At 43.8% G+C, this 21118-nt stretch overlaps 1 protein-coding gene across 1 annotated transcript; it reads left to right on the top strand.

Annotated features, from left to right (window-relative positions):
• Window positions 1-783: 783 nt before the first annotated feature.
• On the top strand, window positions 784-19019 carry SERPINB5 (serpin family B member 5). The gene is made up of 7 exons (XM_033154449.1): window positions 784-912; window positions 7864-8041; window positions 9186-9323; window positions 12287-12404; window positions 15109-15251; window positions 16392-16559; window positions 18014-19019. Exons 2-7 carry the CDS (start codon window positions 7874-7876, stop codon window positions 18404-18406), a joined length of 1128 nt encoding a protein of 375 aa, XP_033010340.1. The 5' UTR covers window positions 784-912; window positions 7864-7873; the 3' UTR covers window positions 18407-19019.
• The last annotated feature ends 2099 nt before the right edge of the window (window positions 19020-21118 follow it).

Genomic DNA, 21118 nt, shown 5'->3' on the forward strand with positions numbered 1-21118 from the left:
CTTTTCTGTTTTGAAAAAAACTCATGAAAATTCACCAGCATTTTAATATGAAGGTTTCTCAATATACACAGTTTCTTATGCAGCTTCGACTTATGTAAACATTTTTGTAAGCAATTTTACCCCCAGTATAATGAATGTCTTGCTATTTTCACCGGTACGTGTGTTTGTATACACATTGGAAGGAGAACGGCATTGCAAAATTAAGAGAACTGAAAACTTCAAAAAATAATTAGGTTTTGGTTCACATGTTCTTTGGAAGAAATGCTAACAAGGGTGCTTCTTTGCAAGCAAAATTGAACCCCCCTCCATCCCGAAACACTACCCAGAATCATTTAGGTTTAAGAAAAGTCCTGCTGGTTGACTACCATTGACTGAAATTACATTTCAGGAATCTTTTAACCGGACACCACAAACTCTCAAAATGCATGTCACTAACAGCTTATATGATTGTAGAATTATTCCCAAAACGGACCAGGATAAAAATGTGGAATAATTCTTCTGGGTGAAGCAGAAACAGCTCTTAATTTGTGTGGTTTGGGATGGCACACACAAGTGTCTCCCTCAGTGCCAGACCTCCTGTGTGAAATTCACCTCAGAGAGGAATCTTCATAAGGTGGCTGCTTCCTGCCGGAGCATGTGAAGCCTTGTAGTTGGCAAGTTCATCCTGAATCCATTTCTTTTTCTATCATGTATAAATTGCCAAGAGGGATGATTAAGAGAGAGAGAGAGAGAGAGAGAGAGAGAGAGAGTGCACAATCACAAAAGAGGGAGTGGCGTTGGAGTTCAGGTGAGCCGAAACATTCTTGCTGCTCTGCAGTGTCACCAGCAACATCAGTTCTTTTCACTCTGCCTCTTTCAACCTTTTTTCTTTCCTTTCCGCCATTTCCGTGAGTGGACTTGCTGCACAGAGAGGTGAGTGTTCAATATGTACATGGATTTTTTTATTATTATTATTTTAAAAATTGCCTCTATCTAGGAAGTGCCTCGAATTCTTTGGAGCTGAAGCAAGAAGAGAAGGAAGAAGGTGGGGGGAAATTGTAGAAGTTGAACAAGCGTAGGAGACACTTGAGCACGTGTAAGATGTGAGTCTCATTTTCAGTCTGATCTATGATCGTTCAGTCCTGGGCAGATAAAAAAAATGTTTTATTAGGTTACTGCAGCTTCCTTGCCTGGTTGAAAGAACATTTGTGACTGTTCCTGCTGTAACAAGATAAAGACCCAGAACAGTATCGTTCATTTGTTTCCTGATGGCAGAGAGATTTCTAAACAAATTATTTTTTAAAAAGTCAGGCCTTCTGTTGTCACACAAGAACGATAAGCTTCCTTACCCAGACATCTGTATTGTAGGTTGAATGCATCTTTTGCACATTGCGTGTGTTTCACGATAGGAGATTGCTAGAAGAGACTCTGTTCCGGGCAGAATTTTCCACATGGGTGTGTATCACCCACTCAGCTTTCTTTATGCAGTTAATCAAATGACTAATGCTTGCTCCAGCTAAGAGAATGCTAGAACCAACCTTCGCTTTCAGCCTGGCTGGGTTTACTGCCTTCCGATGTTGCTCTATAAATAGGACGCTGCAAATAAATAGCCCATGTGATGATCTCACATTGTTCAACCAAATAGATGTAATATAAAGCTTGAGAGGGTGAGCATTGGAAGTTGACAATTGGTCCATCTAGGTCAGTATGCTCTACGCTGACTGGTAGAGACACCCCAGGATTTCGGAGAGGGCTCTCTTCCAGCCCTACCTGGAGATGTTTAGAATGCGAAGCAGCCACTCTGTTGCTGAGCTGTGGTCCTCCCCCCGCCCACCCTGAGGCAGAGGGCAGAGGGGAGGAGGATTCCTGGGCGTGCGCCAACAGGGCATCTCCCATATGCCTAGAGTTCACTTCCCTCTTATCTTTCCTCTTTCCTAAAGAGCTGCTATCACAGGGAGAGGTAGCTAGCTGGCGGGGTTCTGAGGCTGGATGGGGACCCATGGGTTTCTGGTTGTGTGAGTGTATGGGTATCTTTAGCCTGGAAAAGAGGAGATGTGATAGCCATCTTCAGATTTCTCAAGGGCTGCCGCACAGAAGAGGGAACGAGCTTGTTTTCTCCTGCTCTGGAGGGTAGGATTCGAAGCAATGGCTTCAAGTTACAAGAAAGGAGATTCCAGATGAACAACAGGAAGAACCTTTCTGACAGTAAGAGCTGTTCGACAGCGGAACGGTCTCCCTTGGGAGGTTGTGGACTCTCCTTCCTTGAAGGTTTTTTTTCAGCAGAGGTTTGGTGGCCACCTGTCATGGATGTCTTAGCTGAGGTTCCTGCATTGCAGCGGAACTGGACTCAGTGACCCTCGGGATTCCTTCCAACTCTACGATTCTATGATTCTGTGTCTCTGAATTTGAACTTCACTCACAAGAGAGGGGGAAGAATAATTGTTTTCCTCTTCAACTTATATTCTCCTTTTCTTTCAAAAATGTATCCCCACCCCATACAGAACTCAGAACTAACCTTCCATAGGAACTGCATAGCTGGGCTGCTGCTTTGTATAGATAAAAGCTGGCAGCAGAGCAGCCTTCGCCAGCATGGTGCATTGGGATGCATCTCCCATAAGCTTGATGAGAGTCATCATCTCACAGCATCTAAAAGCCGCTGGGTTGGCAAAGGTTGTGATGCAGACGTAGACACCCACCCACCCCCGGATTTGGGTCCTCTTTACATCACAAATTTATTTCTCAACCCAAGAGTCTGTCTGAAAACCTTCACAAAAGGTCTGCCAGATCTTCCACCTTGATATAGTTGGGTTAAGAGATGGAGTGAGTCACCAAGAGTGCTTGCACGTGTTCTACCCCACCCTGTCACAGCACCCAACAAGTGGCAGCCAAAACTGTGCCTGTGTCCCTATGTCATTCACCAGCAATTTGTGGGTTTTCTGAAGGCAAAATTATCCTTTTCACCTTGTTTTCAAGGAGCTCCAGAAATTGTTCAGTTCAGTTACAGTTGATAGAACTATGAGCATTTAGGACTCTGATGCCAAGACATGGGCTTGAAGAACATGATGTAGCAGCTTTGCTAAAACTAATCTGGCTCTAGCCTTTTTCTGGATGGGAGACCACCAGAGAACCTCATGTATGCTGCTCTGAGCTTTGCTCATGGATGAAAAGCAGGGTGTAAGTTCAGGAGCACTGCCAGAACATAAGAACAGCCATGTTTGATCAGACCAAAGAACCACCATTGTCTAGCACCATTGTCATCACAGTGGCCACCAGATGCCTATGAGAAGCCCACAAATAGGACCAAGATGTCAGGGACTGGGCAGAGGAGGAATGGTGGAGACCGCCTCCCCATCCTGACCCTTCCAGGGAGGAGGAAGAGGAAGACAGTACAGATTTACAACAGGGGTTTGAGGGAGGTAGCAGCTCAGAGGCAGATGAGGGGGGAAGTTGGGAAATCATGGGAGAGCCAGAGCAGCACCTGGCTGACACATTGACACTAGAAAGCATTCCAGACCCTCCATCTCCCAGAACCCAGAGATCCTTAAAAGCAAAGAGCTCAAAAACAGAGGTCACTTAGTGGCACCCGTAGAGGAGGTGATGATGACGATGAATGTAGAAGTGGGAGAGATGGGGGTGGAGAGTCACTTGGGACAATGCCATTATCCAAGAGGCTGGGTTCTATAGCCTCTCTCTGTAAAGTTTGAAATAAAAAAAGGACTGTAAGAAACTTGTCTTTATACTTTCCTGGGCAACCAGCTAGGAGCAGCTGACAGCATCCTGACATGAGTAAAACAGAACTCCACACACCTGCAATTTCCCAGTAACTAGTATTTAAAGGCCTCCAAAAGCAAGGGGAGAACTTTTTCTTCTCTTCTTTGGCATCACTCATAGCTGAGTAAGATTTTCTTCCATGAACACGGTCTTAACAGTGTGTCCATAAGTGACTGTGGAGGACAATTCTGGATCAACATGTCCTTCCACAGTGGGGACATAGGTTTCCAGATGAGAGTTGATCGTGGTGAGGGCTTGCCAAATGTGCCTTCCTCTTAGCACGTTTCTCCCTTTCATCCTGAGTTCAAGCATCTTCAAAGTCCATGTTATCTTTGGTAAAGGCTGTTCTCCAGTTGGAGCACTCTCAGCGTTTCCCAATTGTCGGTGTTTATACTACTTTTTAAAGATTTGCCTTGAGAGAGTCTTTAAACCTCTTTTGTTGACCATCAGCATTATGCTTTCCATTTTTAAGTTCAGAATAAAGTAGTTGCTTTGGAAGACGATAATCAGGCATCCAAACAACGTGACCTGTCCAACAAAGTTTATGTTTAAGAATCATTGCTTCGACACTGGTGATCATTGCTTCTTCCAGTACACTGACATTAGTTTGCCTGTCTTCTCAAGTGATGTGTCATTTCCCCCCCAAATACACCATTGATGGAATCTTTCAAGGAGTTGGAGATGGCATTGATAAGTGTTCCATTTTTCACAAGCATACAGTAAGGTTGATAGTACAATAGCTTTGTAAACAAGCATTTTGGTTTCCCTGTGGATGTGCCAGTTGTCAAAGACTCTGCACTTCAATTGGGAGAAAGCTGAATTCACAGAGCTCAGTCGATGCTGTATTTTGGCATCAATGTCAGCCCATGTGGAAAGATAACTACACAGGTAGGAGAAGTGATCGACATTTTCCAACGTTACACCATTGAGTTGGATTGGTGGCGCTGCAGAGGGGTTGTTTTGTGCTTTTTGGTACCGCACTTTGGTTTTTTGGATGTTGAGTGATAGGCTAAGCTTTCCGTAAGCTTCTGCAAAGATATTTAGGATGGTTTGGAGGTCACCCTCTGAGTGTGCGCACACTACGTTGTCATCAGCATACTGAACCTCTATGATGGAAGTTATGGTAACCTTACACTTTGCTTTCAAAGACTGCTGCCTTCTCCAGAGTCTTTTGAGGTCTAAGACTTGTGCCCAGTAGTAAGGGCCTAATAGTGTCACTATATGAGTACTGTATAATGAATGCATTTAAATGCAAGGTGTTCATATTTCCTCATGGCCTGTGCTGGCAAGATCACATGAGAAGCCCTGGACCACACAGGAGAAGGCTGTGGTGTGGCTCCTTCCCAAGCCGGTGTAAGCCTTTTAAAATATTTGGTTGATGCTGGCATGGGAAGGGGGCGGGGAAAGCCATAGGGTTCCTGCATATGGTCCAGGGCTTTTAAAATTGCCTTGGTAAGAACAAAGCAAGGGTGCTAAGGCAGATCTACAGTCAAGAGTCCTGGGAGCATTGGGTGGAAGGTGTTGTACAATTTGTGACCCATCAAGGCAAGTCCAGCCCACCAGCTGTACAAAGGACTTAATAAACCTCTTGCTTTGGTCACTGCCTTCTTGGGATTGCAAAAAGAGACAGGTTGCCATAGCACCAGGCAATCCACAGTGTGTACCTTGTAGGCTGGGCTCAGCCTTCTGACTTGCAAATGGCGGAGGCCTGCCTCACATCTGTGTTCGATATGAAAGCTGCAAGTCATTGGTTCTCTATATCTGTCTCTGCAACTGTTACAGGAAACGGTATTAAGTAGACAGTGTTTACTTTGGAGTGTTAAGGAAATTCTGTCTCTGTCCCTTTGTGGCTGCTGTGACATTAAGGTTATAGCATTTTCCAGCTATAAATCCCTGCCCCCCCCCATTTGTTTTGATTGTCAAATAATATTAAATCCAAACATTTCCCAGAAAATGGATTGGAATGCTTCTGTCACCCTCAGTGTGGTGTAGCGGTTGGAGTGTCAGACTAGATACTCCCCACTCAGCCATCAACCCACTCAGCCCAAAGCAACTGGATTTGGCTATTGGGCGAGTTGTTTACCTCACCCAACTGCCTTGGGCCTTTTTGACCAGTGGGCACAATTGCTCATCTATCAATAACCTGATGACACCATGTTGTCAAGTGAAGGATTTTGGAGATGATGGCAATCGGATGGCTGATTGGAGATGATGGCAATCGGAGCCCAATAACATCAGGAATGCCACAGGTTCCCCGCCCTTGCCACAATATGACCTAGTGGCATATTGAGATGTGATGCAACAGATATATGCCACATTTATCTTGCCACATATTACAGTCAAACTGACCACACATTACACACAAACAGAGGATGACTTGTTGCTGCTGGACTTCCTAGCCTGTGAAAAACTCTTAAGCTGACTTTTAAAAAGTTGAGGACTGAGAGCTCCCTATCCTACTACCCACGTTTTGTTCGCCCAGGTATTTGTATAAATATGCACATTTCCTTATTTCATCAATCTTTTTAACAATGCACGTTAACAACCCACAACATCTTTGGAGTCATCAGCAGTGCTTAAACATGAACAATCTGGATTTCTTAAAAAAAAACAAAAAAAACCCTCCAAACAGAAAGTTTAATAAGGGTAATGTCTCACCTAGACATTTCAATCATATGTGGGCGGGTCGCAAGCTAACTGTACTTCAAGGATACCGCTATGCCTTGGGCAATTTGTTAGATGCTGACTTAACATTTCTCCTCCGTAGGGAAGAAAGAATGTGGCATGAGCTTGTACGGCAGCAGTTTCCTTAACTCATGTTTCAGTTTTTCCTTGACTCCACCCCACCAGAGATTTCCCAGCGCCTAAGAGCGGGTAGTGATTGTCAGATGTTGCTTCATTCTGAATCAATATTAAAATTGCGCTTCTAGGTCTACTGCAGAGCGTCACTGTTCCCACGGCACAAGTCCTAGCCCTCCTCACACGGCTGTTTGCTTCCTGTGGGAAGGTTAAGGCTGGGCAAATTTGGTGTACCATTGGAACAAGCTGGGCTTTTTCTGAATGTAGTTTTCTCCAGCTCTTTGTCTCCTGCTGTTGATCACTCTCTGTTGGCTTCTGACACACTTCTTTGTCTGGTTGGAAAACTGTATGGCTGATTCAGTTGTTCCACCGGTGAGGCCTGTAAGAATATTCCCCTGCAAAAAGTAGGCACTATGTCAAAATTTACCACACCAGAGCAAATGCTTCCAGACCGACGTAGAGATGGGTTAATCTGTCAACTTTGGTTTCTCTCAGCTTCTCATTTTTCCAATCTTCTGTTGAGTCCTCCACATTTCAACATCAGATTGGAAAAAAAACCAACAACAACAACCTATGTTATTATGAACATTCATCTGCATTTGAGTGTATTTCCCCCCTAATATAAATGTTTACATGCAATTAGCCCAATAACACAAGCAATTTTCCATAATACAATGCCTTTTTGTATGTGATTTTCCACTAATATTTGCATTTTGACGGACAGTTTACCTCATTATATTCATTTCTGTACACATTATTTGGCTGCAGAGCGACACTGCAAAATTTTGAGAAGTGCAGATTCTGACGGATAGCTGCATTTCGGTTCTTGTTTTGGAAAGTCCAGTTTTGGTCCAGCTTCAAATGAGCACTGAACAGAAGCCCCAACTTGTGAACGAGATTGGGGGAAATGTCGTGTGCGTGTATCATGTGTGACACGATATCATTACATTGGGAGGAGCTGGGGGGGGGGAAGGGTTGGGCCCCAATGAGTTGGCGCTCCTGGAACTGTACGAAATTCCTTCTCCATTCCTAGCCCAGCCCTCTTTCTGTCATGGTGAGTTTCCATGTGAGCCATAATTTCCACAAGGGAATGCTTTCAAATCACCTTGTCCTAGATGGTGATATGATAGAGTCACCACATAAGCAATGTACCACCTATGGAAATAGACGCTAAGGCCACAACCCAGTGCTGAATTAAGTGTGTTTTGGCCTGTTGAAATCAATGAAGTTAAGCACCCTTAACTATGAAGGCAAAGTAGTAGTTTTTTATACGTAGGATTGGCTGGTATGGTAAATGTGTCTTTTCTGTTTCAGAACCACAGCAATGGATTCCCTACAAGTTGCAAACACTGCATTTGCGGTTGACGTTTTCAAGAAACTGGCCGAAAAGGACAAAACTGCTAATATTATTTTTGCTCCCCTTTGCACTTCAACCTCACTGGCTCTTGCATATAAAGCTGCCAAGGGGGACACAGCAACTCAAATGAAACAGGTAGGTTTTCGCTTCCAACTTGAATGTAGGATACAGCACGTACATTTAAAGAACATTCCAAGGACATTCCCTCCCCTAAGAATCATGGGAACTGTAGTTTACAAAGGGTAACTCTTTGAGGAATAAACTACAGTTCCCAGAATTCTTTCTCTGTGTGCAAAATGTGCTTGTGTGTTATATTTAAAAACTTACATTTCCCCCTTAATAACATGAGACTACACACACACACACACACACGGCCTAAGGTTGTAGCAGATATTTGCTTGTAAACATATTTGGGGTTAAGGAGGGAGTTTGGAGAACCTAAAATGTTATCTTAAATGTTACCTATGTTGTTACTGCTGTTTATAGTATTTGTTTCCTTCCTCCTCTGCTGCTGTTGTGGCGGAGCCATTTCTTCCTGCTGTCCCAGGCAGAGCGAACCCAACCAATCAAGAATCATATGCGATGAGATCATAATGCCCTGTAGCCAGGAACAAAGCATTAACTTTGCTCTAAATGAGTGTTGGGGAGGGAGCCTTGCTGCAAAAAGAGTTCCTCACTATTCTCAATTCCCCTGCAGTTGTTTGCAAAACACAGCTGGTACTTGTCAGTTTCCTCCTAAGTGGCAAATAGCAGCTGGGGGCGGTGTGATTTTCATCAGGAAAATGCAGCACCAGCCTAAGACGTTTTGCCGCCCGAGGCAAAGGGCAACATGATGCCTCCCCCATTCCACCTGCAGAAGTCAATGAGACGGACAGCGCTGCCAATGGGACAGCATCGTCCCACATACCTGAATGTGGGCTAGCTTAGAGAGCGCAGGGCAGGCTGCTGCCTCACTCTGCCTAATGATAGGGCCAGGCCTGGGGAACATAGGTGCCAACTTGAACAAAATATTTTGGGGGGGGCCTCCCCTGCCTGCTGGACCCTCTCCCCCCTCCACATTTCGGTAGAGCACAGCTTCCTCCGCCACGGACAACTGAGAGCCGGTCTCCCCTTCCCTCCACCAACCCACTTCTTGCCCCCGTCTGCGTGTAAGAAGTTTCTACACACACTGCATTATGTGTTACAGGATATTTGGCACAATTGTGTTGACCGATCAGTAGCCTACTTTCAGAGATGCAAAATGGAAGCAATGTTGAAATCTAAACTAATTTCTTAACAGGGCCTACATCTAGAAGATGTCAAAGATGTTCCTTTCGGATTCCAAACAATAACAGCGGATGCTGCCAAACTTAGTTCTTTTTATCCTCTGAAAATGGTCAAGCGACTCTTTGTAGAAAAATCCCTTAACCCCACTATGGTAAGCTGCTAAGAAACTCTAGCTGTTTCTGTCTGGGTCAACTGGTTGACTATGGTGGTTTAAATCTCACTGTAAATAGTGTTTCTACACGGCGGCATTAATGTAATAATAATAATAATAATAATAATAATAATAATAATAATAATAATAATACCTGCACTTTATTCAAACACATTCTGTCCTTTTTTTCTTTGTAAAGCCTCCTTTGAAATTACAATAAACTTCTCTTTTTATAGTTTTATTGCATGAGTTGCATTGTATTTTGCTTACTGATTTTCTTTTTTTAAAAAATAAATACTTTTAATGATTTTCCAATATCATTCCAATAGCATCCTCATTATAACAATGCCAATTTTATCCAATTAATACAGTATGATTATTAAAACCAATTATTTATATACCAAATTATACAATTTAGTTAAAGTGGCCTGCTCATGTGCTAGATTTGATGGCTTACTCTTTGGTTTATTTTATTTTATTTTCTGCATTTCAAAATCTTAATAATTTCAATTACATTCCCTTCAAGATAATAATCCCTTATACAACAGCTATAGTCTTATGATTTCAATTCATGTTAATATATTAAGTAATTTATAAAGTTTCAAGTGAGGTACTCGGTCTGTAATTATTGTTCTTTCCTGTGTGTGGTAATTCCACCCCACCCCATGATGTTGTCCCAGCCATATATATTGTTGTGTCCTTCATTCTTTCAACTGTTGATATTTCCCATCATGACTCGGGGGAAGCAGTTGTCTCACAGTTTTCCAGAAGCCTCTGTGTTGCTTCGCCCCATGATTCAGGAGCTTGTTAGAGACCTCTCCGTTCCAACAAATAAACTGTCTTCACCATTCCCCCCCCCCAACCTAGGGTGAGCAGTCTGATTCCAAACTGCCAGTGATTAATAGGAAAACCTCTTACCTTGCAGATGGCAGACTCCTTTCCTCCTTCCAGCTGAAAATTTATAGTCAATTACCCTTCCAGTTAGATTACATTCCAAATTCTCCCAGTCTCCTTTGCATTCCTTTGAAAATAACGGAGAGCGGGTTGGTTTCATTCTATATTCCAACATAGTCCTTTCAAGGGGTGAAACTTCCCTCCCTTTCTCTCCCTCTCTATTCCATTCCGCTCACACATGCAGTTCCAGTTTGATGTTAAATTTCATGTTATTAATCCAGTTTCTTCCAACATCACTTTTTATATTATATTTTAACCTTGCATTCCGAGGAGGGTGGCCGAATCAGAAATGTAGAAGAAAAACTTGGAAAAAACAATGGGGGGGCTCCCCTTCCCCCCACCATCTCTGGGAGTAAATGGAACCTTATCTCAATTCCAACCTTTAAATCCTTGTATCCGAGATGTTCTGCAGTTTGTCGTCTCATCGCTTCTAGCACAAGCCTAATTAGCAGGATATCCTCTGCTTCCAGGAATGGGATCGGGGGTGTTGTGGCAGTCAGAGTGCTCCATGCACCCAGTGCCTTTGCCTGCCCTCACATTCCGTAGGGGAGTGAGTGCCCAGACCACAGGGCAATCTGCGGGTGAAACCCCGTTCCTCTCCCACCCAGAGAGGAATTCAAAGAATGCGTGACCCCCCATCATTCTTTGTTTATCTCCGTCTGTCTCTCCTTGCGATGTCGAACAAGACCTCCATTCCTGGCAGAAACAGGAGGCCCTTGCTTAAAGATTTTCAATTTTCAATTCAAATTCCTACCTTTAGGCCTATTAATAAATTGCTGTTAGGCATCCTACCCAGTCTATGATTTAAGCTCAAATATGACAGCTTGTGCTAATCCATGAATATTTTCGAACTTCGATTGGAGCCTAATTCCCCAGTTACTATTAAATCAGCATACAAACTTTGGATGAAAGGCAGTACAGGTGGCAACCATTTTTTGATACGTAGTTGCCGACCCATGGATCCTTTTGGACCCGGAAGAAGGCAAAACGAGGGTGGATCAGGGTGTGTGTGTAACTGGGCGTAATGGGGGGTGGAGTGAGCTTAGAATGGGGGCAGAACATAAGGGGGTGTAGTGCAGTGTACACACTCCACAGATTCGCGTGGGAAACAGAACTCCTGCACGAAATGGTTGCAGGCTGCTTTGTATATAAATTTAATAATAAATACAGTACCAGTAAATGTATTTTAGGGATGCGGGTAGCGCTGTGGGTTAAACCACAGGGCCTAGGGCTTGCCGATCAGAAGGTAGGCGGTTCGAATCCCCGCAACGGGGTGAGCTCCTGTTGCTCGGTCCCTGCTCCTGCCAACCTAGCAGTTCGAAAGCATGCAGTGAAAGTAGATAAATAGGTACCGCTCTGGCAGAAAGGTAAACGGCGTTTCCATGCGCTGCTCTGGTTCGCCAGAAGCGGCTTAGTCATGCTGGCCACATGACCCGGAATCTCCCTCAGCCAATAAAGCAAGATGAGTGCAGCAACCCCAGAGTCGTCCGCGACTGGACCTAATGGTCAGGGGTCCCTTTACCTTTTAAATATATCTTATCTCCTGACTAGGGCTCAGCAGGGCAGAATTGAGTGACAGAGCTACTGTTGCATCCGAAAACATGATAATTGCTCCAGCCTGCTCAGAAGGAAAGGAGGTGGTTCTTGAATACAGTTCCCCGCCCCCTGTACCATTACAATTGAGTCTTAAATCACACATATTTTTTGTTAAGGGGGATCGCCTTAAGTTGTGCATGCTTATATCCTACAATGGATTAAAATGCATAATGGGTGGAATTCAACTTTGTGCTATTATGGTCTTTCCCTCAGCACAGGCATTACAGCTTGCCAGATGGAGGAAGCCCCCACTCTCATCAGTGATTGAAAAAAGCTTCACTCCCAGCAGAAGAAAAATGGTTATAACAAAATCCACTTTCTTGAAATGGTGTCAGTGCCACTGGGCACATCTGTTAGGAAGTTTGGTTCAGCATTATGCATTAGAACTTAACTTGGCTCCTCGTGCCTTTCAGGAGTTTGTAAGTTCTGTGAAAAGACCCTTCCCATCGGAATTGGAACTAGTGGACTTCAAAGAGAAAACAGAAGACACCAGACTGCAAATCAACAAATCTGTTTCTGATCTTACTGATGGTAAGCGTATCTTAACAGAGTGCTCCGTTCAAAATCCTTAAACACAGAAGTGAACTCCAACGAACAAACTCCTTGAATCAGGAGTGCCCCTCAGAGTGGAGCTCACCATAGGTCAAATATCAAAATGACACTTTCCACTTTGCCAGGGATCTTCAGAGGAACTTCTCATACCCTCCAACATTTCTCCAACAAAAATAGGGATGTCCTGTTCCATAATGATGATAATAATATATATATTTTAAATTTAAACCCCACCCATCTGACAAGGTTGCCCCAGCCATTCTGGGTGGCTTCCAACATATCTAAAAACATAATAAAAACATTAAAACACTTCCCTATACTGGGCTGCCTTCAGGTGTCTTCTAAAGGTTGTAAAGTTACTTATCTGCTTGGCTTGGGGGTCGCATACCAACATTTCTCCGATGAAAATAGGGATGTTCTAAGGAAAAGTGGGACATTCCAGGGTCAAATAAGAATTTGGGACGGCTTCTGTAAATCCAGGACTGTACTTTGGAAATAGGGACACTTGGAGGGTCTGACTTCTTTCCCGGCCTGCTTTGCTCCGTATTTTATTAAGCCCCAGCAATGGCTCCTTCATTCCTCCATCAATGCACTTCCATCCTTGAACTCCTTTTCTCCACAGCATTCAGAAACCCTTGGCGGATTGGAGCTCCTCACACAACTGCACCTCACACCTGGCCCTCTCACGAGGATCTTCTTCCTGTTCTGACCCCTCTGCCTATTGCTGGCTTGATCCTTTCCATAATATATGAGGGCCTGGTTTGTCCTTTGGCCCTCTTTGATCATTTTAAGCATCAAAAGCACTCAGAACCTGGCAGGGCAGCAAAGAGGAAAAGCTCTCCTCCTGGGTCGCTGTGATAAAATTGCTGTTTGAAGTCCCCTAATAATAGGTCTGGTCGATGGAGGGCCGTTGGGTACATCCCAGGTGCATGTAAAGGTATTCTGTGGATGAAGAGGCCAAGGATACTATATTGCATTGAAATGTTTTCAACTTTTTTTTTTAAGTCAGCAAATCCAATCCTGACTCCATTAGAATTGAAGTAAAATCCCTCCAGTGAAGTTGTGTGAGCTGTTAGTACATGTGGTCATCAGTTCATTTAACTCCCAACTGATCTATAACGCCTCTTGCAGCTGATGAAATGATCTCTACTTCATGATTGTTTCTTAAGCCGTAATATATTTGTTAAATCCTCAAGGTGCCTAAAGGCTCTGTTGTTCTTGCTGCAACAGACCCAGGGCTCCTCCAGATGAATATTTATTAAGTACTTGTCCTGATTTGCTTGCACAAAGCTTACATGGAGGTTAGATAGCTGTTCTTTATTTGATTTGTTTGCAGGACAGTCATATGACAATGAGCCTAAATTCTGCATTCAGCTTGTCTTCCCCTTTAGCACTTCTTCATCCTGCACTTTTCAATGCATTTTCCCCATCACCTTCCAAACCATAAAAAAATTCTGATTATTTTAAAAAGTGAATTTGTTGCACTATGGCAACAAAATGCTCTCATCTACTAATTGCGCAAACCTAAATTTACAATATGCACTTGAATCTCTCCTGCAATATAGTGATACCCTAACTTAGCTGCACCTCGGGATTTTTTAAAAAAGAAATCGATTGAACACTTGGGGCTTGTTAATTTGGAGGAAATGTGAGTATTGGGAGGCATGACACAACTGTATAAAAATATGCATTTTGTGGAGAATGTGGATAGAAAGAAGTTGTTCTCCCTTTTACACAATACTAAAACTCAGGTCGCCCAATGAAGCCAATCACTGGAAGGTTCCGGACAGACAAAAGGAAGCACATCCTCCTTTTTACTCCAAAAGAAGACATATGTTTGATATTAGGTGTGCTTTTGCCATACTGGCAGAGAGTAATTATGCTGTTGACAGGCAACCCTAAGGCTGTTCACTTGAAGCCTTAAGTGCTGCATGATATTTTTGTATTGCGTGCCCCCATGTGGCAAGAACATAGAAATAACACTCAAACATCCTTTTTGTGGAGGTAAATGAGGTACCTCACCCCTGAGGCCACGTGTGTGCTTGTTTGCAAGCAAACATTGCAGATTAAACTAAATGTGATTTCATTCATCCAAATAGCGATTCCATGAATGGGCTCTTAATTATAAGTGTCAATAGCAGGTGTCCTGTTAGGGAAAAAGTATGAGTGCATGCATATTTTTTTCCTTAAAAGGCAATTAACAGTCTGGAAACAGGCTAATTCTTCTTCCCCTAGCACTGCAGTCTTGATCAAGTTTGCTTTCTCTCTCCCTCCCCCCCACGCACTTCTTTAAAAAAAAAAAAAAGAGAGATGGAAGGTCTGATTGTGGATCTACCTTCCATAGGCAACATTTTCTGCAAGCAGTCAATTTGCCTATTTTATGGCATGAAGTTGACGCTTTAAGAATCTAGGCCAGGGAAAGTCAAGATAGTGTCATCCAGATGTTGTTGGACTACAACTCCCATCAGCCCCAGCTAGAATGGCCAATGGTCAAGGATGATGGGGGCTGAAGTCCAGCAACATCTGGAAGTCACCACGTTGGTTGTTCCTCATCGGTTATTCTGGAAATTGTTGATTTGCAATTATCCTAAAGTGTTAACTTTTGCTGAATCATGCCCTGTACCTGTGGCATTTGGGGGGGGGATACTGTTCTAATGAAGTATTATTACCAATGCATCTGCAGGTAAAATGGAGAACATTTTGATTGAGGGGACTGTCAATGACCAGACAAAGATCCTATTGATAAATGCTGCCTATTTTGTAACCAACTGGATGAAGAGATTTCCTGAGGCGCAAACTAAGGAATGTCCTTTTAGGATAAACAAGGTATGGAAGAAAATTATTGAGGTGGTTCTAACTGCCTTATTTTTTAATCTTAAGGGACGATGACTCCCCCCCCTTTCCCCCTCCCAGTTGGAAAAAGTGGGAGGGAAATGAGAACAAGGGTTTTAGACATATGAAAAGCATATCTAAATTTTATCCCAGTTCGGGGGCAGATCAGGATACTGGGAGACTTATCCTTTGGATCCCAGCTGCATTCTAGCACACTTCCCTTTTGACCTTACTGACATCGGACCTCCTTCTTCAGCATCAGAAAGGATCACCCGATATATGCTATGGTTCCCAAGATGCTTTTCCTGAACTGCCCCCAACCCAGAATCCAACTTACATATTGATTTGAGTATGTCTCCCTCTCTCCCCTTGTTTCCAAAGTGAGAGAAAAGGGGTTAAAAAAATTAATGGGCTGGAAATGGATGAAAGAATGCAGACTGTCCCTCCATCCTCAATTGTGCCATGCTGGCAGGGCATTGGGTGAGAGAGTTTGACAGCCTTCATAATTCCCACCACCTTAGGACAGCGCCCTAGGCAACCATAGGATTACACCATTAAAGGGTTGTCTCATATGCATTCACATAGTTGAGCAGTAATACATTTTACCTAGTGGTAAAACCTGCCTTGTAAGGGATGTGGGTGGCACTTTGGGTTAAACCACAGAGCCTAGGGCTTGCCAATCAGAAGGTCGGCGGTTCAAATCCCGGCGATGGAGTGAGCTCCCGTTGCTCGGTCCCAGCTCCTGCCAACCTAGCAGTTCAAAAGCACGTCAAAGTGCAAGTAGATATATAGGTACCACTCCGGCGGGAAGGTAAATGGTGTTTCCGTGCGCTGCTCTGCTTCGCCAGAAGCGGCTTAGTCATGCTGGCCACATGACCCAGAAGCTGTATGCCGGCTCCCTCGGCCAATAAAACGAGATGAGCACCGCAACCCCAGAGTCGTCCGCGACTGGACCTAATGGTCAGGGGCCCCTTTACCTTTAAAAACGTGCCTGAAAACTGTCGGAGAACTCAATCTCCAGGCACATTTAGAATGTAGGAAGGCGAATGTGAACATGCTCAACAGGGATCCTCAGCTACATCCACAAAGAGTGTTCAAGCAAATTTGTTTTAATTTTTTGTTCATTCTTAATAGACGGAAACCAAGCCAGTGCAGATGATGAACCTGGAAGCTACGTTTTGCCTTGGTTACATAAACGATTTAAAAGTCAAGATTCTGGAGCTGCCCTGTCATAACAAGCACATGAGCATGCTCATCTTGCTGCCCAAAGACATTGAGGATGATACCACTGGACTCGAACAGGTAGAAAAACCATTTGAAAGCCCTCTTTGATAGATCAAGTAAGATCTACACGTTGGTCACACTCATCCTTGAGTGCATCATTGAGTGGTCCATTGAGAAGGGAGCAAATACATATGTCTCCAAATTGCCCTGGGTCAGGCTGCCCGGAGTCATCCAGGACTATCGGGGTCAGGGTATATTGGGCAGGAAAGCTACAGGGCTCTGCTTCACCAGTGTGTTCCCTGCAGGGAAGCCATTCATTCCTGACCCTATGCTTCATTGGGGCTTTAGAAGCCCCAATTAAACATTAGCCCTGCCCCTGAATCGATCCAGGACCAGATCTGGGGCAGGGTGGGTAGCAGGGGTGCCAACTTGAATAAAATATTGGGGGGCAGATAAACCCCCTCCCACATAATCAATCACATGATGTGGTGCACATAAACCACTTAAATGGCAATGACCATCAACTTTGGGGGAGGGCAGCCCCCGCAAATATTTTACTGGGGAGGTGAAGCCCCCTCAACCCCTAGGAGTTGGCTCCTATGGTGGGTGGTCCCTGGGTTGGCCCTGCACATGGGAAGTGGGGCTGTGCACAGCTCTAGTGTTGTTCCTTTAGTGATGCTAAAATGTTGTACCAGGTGCAACAGGTGACAGCCGCCATCTCAAAGTGTAACATAGTGGTTGTTCTCAGGGACAGAAGGGTGTGCATTGCTCAAAACTGCATAAGTTGTGGCTTACCAAGCCAAATGGACCCCTTCTTCTGTATATTGTGGCTTCCCAGGTGTTTGACAACCCCACTCTTTTTGCAGCCCCAACCAGCCAACCGTACCAGGTTCCCTGAACCTCCCATTAATGGCTGAGGGGCTGCATCCAACTCAGGAAGCCACAAGTTGAACAAGTCTGCCATAGACTTGGATGGCCATCTGTCGTGGATGCTTTAGCTGAGATTCCTGCATTGCAGGGGGTTGGAGCAGGTGACCCTTGGGTCCCTTTCGACTCTTATGATTCTAACCATATCCTAATTGCTTGCTTGTATAGTGTCATAAGGGGGTTGTGCCGGGTGGACAGCATTGCAAGATGGATTTATGTTTGCATAAGAAACTGCTGTAGCATTAGTTACAGGTGGGTAGCTGTGTTGGTCTGCCATAGTCGAAACAAAATAGAAAATTCTTTCCAGTAGCACCTTAGAGACCAACTGAGTTTGTTCTTGGTATGAGCTTTCGTGTTCATGCATCTGAAGAAGTGTGCATGCACACGAAAGCTCATACCAAGAACAAACTCAGTTGGTCTCTAAGGTGCTACTGGAAAGAAAATTCTATGCTGTAGCATTGTTGCACATGGTTTCAGCTATGTATCTGTAAGATATTGGACAGCTCTGTTGCAGTTTATTGTGGCAACTAATGGGCTGGCTGGCTAACAGAGCACTGTGACCACTGACACTCTAATTCACTTGCTGTCTTGCCTTATGTCTTTAGCTTGAGAAGGAGCTCACCCCCGAGAAGCTAATACAATGGACAAATCCAAGTGTGATGGCAAACACGAAAGTCAATGTGTTTCTTCCCAAATTCAAAGTGGATGGGGAATATGATTTCAAGCCAATTTTAGAAAGTCTTGGCATGACCAACATGTTTGATGAGAGTGCGTCGGATTTCTCTGAAATGTCAGAGACCAAAGGGGTAGTTTTGTCTCAGGTCATCCACAAAGTCTCTCTGGAAGTCGTTGAAGAAGGGGCAGAGTCCCTAGACGTACCAGGGTACCGGATCCTGCAACACAAAGATGAATTTAATGCTGATCACCCATTTTTCTTCTTCTTCCGGCACACCAAAACTCGCAATATTGTTTTTGCTGGCAGATTCTGTTCTCCTTAAATGGAAAAAAGCAATTAACCAAAAGCCTGATTTATATATTTCTATCACAACATTTTTTTCTGCAAACCTTTGAAAGCTGAGTATGAAGTACTGAAAAGGTAATCTAAGTTGTTTCATATATTGAGTAGGCTGTACAACTTACTTTCAGTATGAAGTTATTACTCAAAGCAGAATTGACAATGTGCACTTTCCAGAGGCAGCAATTAACATAGCATGTAACTTTGTATTATGTCTCCAAAATAATGTGGTTCATTTCTTACTCATCTACAGTAATTAATTATTTTTCTGGAATTTTGGGCCTTGGGAAATACTTGTAGCATCTCCTTAGATGTAAAAAACAAAACAAAACCCTATGGAAGTAAACTACCAGTATGTTACCGGAATCATTGACATCTTAAGTTTATATGGCCTTTGATTTGATGCTGTTTTCTGCCTGTGAGGAAAGAGAGTTGTTCTAAAATTGAAATCCAGTTATTATTGTGGGATTGAACCAAATTCAAGTTGAATACAGTAAAAATGTACGTTTTCATCTTTTGTTAACTCCCTTCCTGCTGCCTGTGTTTGGTATCAAGATTACCTTAAATTATTCCAAATAAAGCATTGCAGAAACTGAGTGTCTTCTCTTATTGCCAAAGATAAATGGTTTATGTAGGAATAAGTGTCGACCTTCACCTAGGGCCCAGCCCTACCATTAGGCAGAGGGAAGGAGGTGTCTCAGCAGTGATGGGTAGACAGAGTTGTGTGTGCCATTCAGTCTATGCTGCACCCTGTTTTCATCTTTTGTCCTCAGGAACAGTGGAGGGTGTTGAAATACAATTCAGCAGCCAGCTTGGTCAGCTTTTGTACATGGCATGGGGAGGAGTGGCCATCTTGTGTTTTGCCTCAGGCAGCAAAATTTCTTTGGCTGGCCCTGCCTTTACCTCATAAAATCTGGCCTCAGATACCAGGAGAGAAGGGAATTTAATCAGCTACACTGTTTGTTATATAGGAAATGAAAAGTAAGGTCCAAAATCTTGTTGTTAATGGAGCAATCAAATGTATGTTTACACCAAGGTACTGGCTAGGGATCCAATTAGATCTCATATAACTGCTGTTTTAACACAACTGCACTGGTTGCCAGTTGATTTCTGGGTTTAATCCAGGTACCCACGTTAGTGTTTAGGGCCCTAAATGACTCAGGTCCCAAATAGGTATCTGAAAGACAACCTCCTTCTCTACAGACCCTCTTAGGTGTTGAGATTGACAGAGAGGGGCACTCTTAGTAGCTCCTCGGCCCTCAGAGGCTTGGAGGTGGCAGCAGCCCAGGAGAGGGAATTTTCTTTGGCAGCCCCTGAACTATGGAACTGCCTCCCCACAGAGGTGTGTCTGGCACCTTCATTATACAGCTTCCAGAGAATGTGGAAGATACACCTCTTTACTCTGGCTTTTGACACTTGAGGTGTATATTTTTAGAATCTCTCTCTCTCTCTCTCTCTCTCTCTCTCTCTCTCTCTCTCTCTCTCTCTCTCTCTCATATCTATCTATCTATCATCTATCTATCTATCTATCTATCTATCTATCTATCTATCTATCTATCTATCTATCTATCTATCATCTGTTTTTAATATGTTTTAGTGTTGTAACCCACCCTGGGACCCATACATGTGTGAACCACACCCTAGAGAGAGGTGGTTGCTTTTAGAAACTGAAGTCTACACAAGTTTTCTGGTCTCTCAGTTCATGGGGCTGGTACATACATGAATAAGCCTCCCTATGGCTCCAAACTACTGCAGACTCAACACTTTCAGGTGAGTCAGCAGTGAATCATTAAATTATAAGGAACGTTACGTGCACATGCGAACTACTAAGCTGCACTCCAAGCATATACTTTTCCACACCCTTCCAGTTTCAATAGCTAGGCTTTTGAGGATCTCAGCAACTCACCTCATCTCGGGAAAAGATCACAAACTGCAGCAGGTTTGAGCCCGGATAGTATCTCTATGGGGAAATCGCACAGCATCGCCCACATGGCAAGAAGGAGGAGGAAATGATTCTGCTCAGAGAATTATTGTGCACCCGTACAGTGAAGCAAGCACTAAATCTGAACTGCAAACCAAAACAGAAGGCAACAACTATAACTACAGTGAAGTTAAAACAAAAATAAAAAATAAAAAAATCCTTCCAGTAGCACCTTTGTTGTTGTTCAGTCGTTCAGTCGTGTCCGACTCTTCATGACCCCATGGACCAGAGCACATCAGGCACCCCTAACCTCCACTGCCTCCCGCAGTTTGGCCAAACTCATGCCAGTCGCTTCGAGAACACTGTCCAACCATCTCATCCTCTGTCGTCCCCTTCTCCTTGTGCCCTCAATCTTTCCCAACATCAGGGTCTTTTCCAGGGAGTCTTCTCTTCTCATGAGGTGGCCAAAGTACTGATGAGAAGTACTCCTTCATGGATCACTGCCTTGTTGTGGCGAAGGGGCTTGAATAACTCAGGGAAGCTATGAGCTATGCCATGCAGGGCCACCCAAGATGGACAGGTCATAGTGGAGAGTTTAGACTAAATGTGATCCACCTGGAGAAGGAACTGGCAAGCCACTCCAGTATCCCTGCCAAGAAAACTCCATGGACAAAGACAACAGGCATATAAAAGTAGCACCTTAGAGACCAACTAAGTTTGTTCTTTCGTGTACATGCACACTTCTTCAGATATTTCTTCAGACACAAAAGCTCA

This window comes from Lacerta agilis, chromosome 7 (genome assembly GCF_009819535.1).
Source record: "Lacerta agilis isolate rLacAgi1 chromosome 7, rLacAgi1.pri, whole genome shotgun sequence".
Taxonomy (NCBI): Eukaryota; Metazoa; Chordata; class Lepidosauria; order Squamata; family Lacertidae; genus Lacerta; species Lacerta agilis.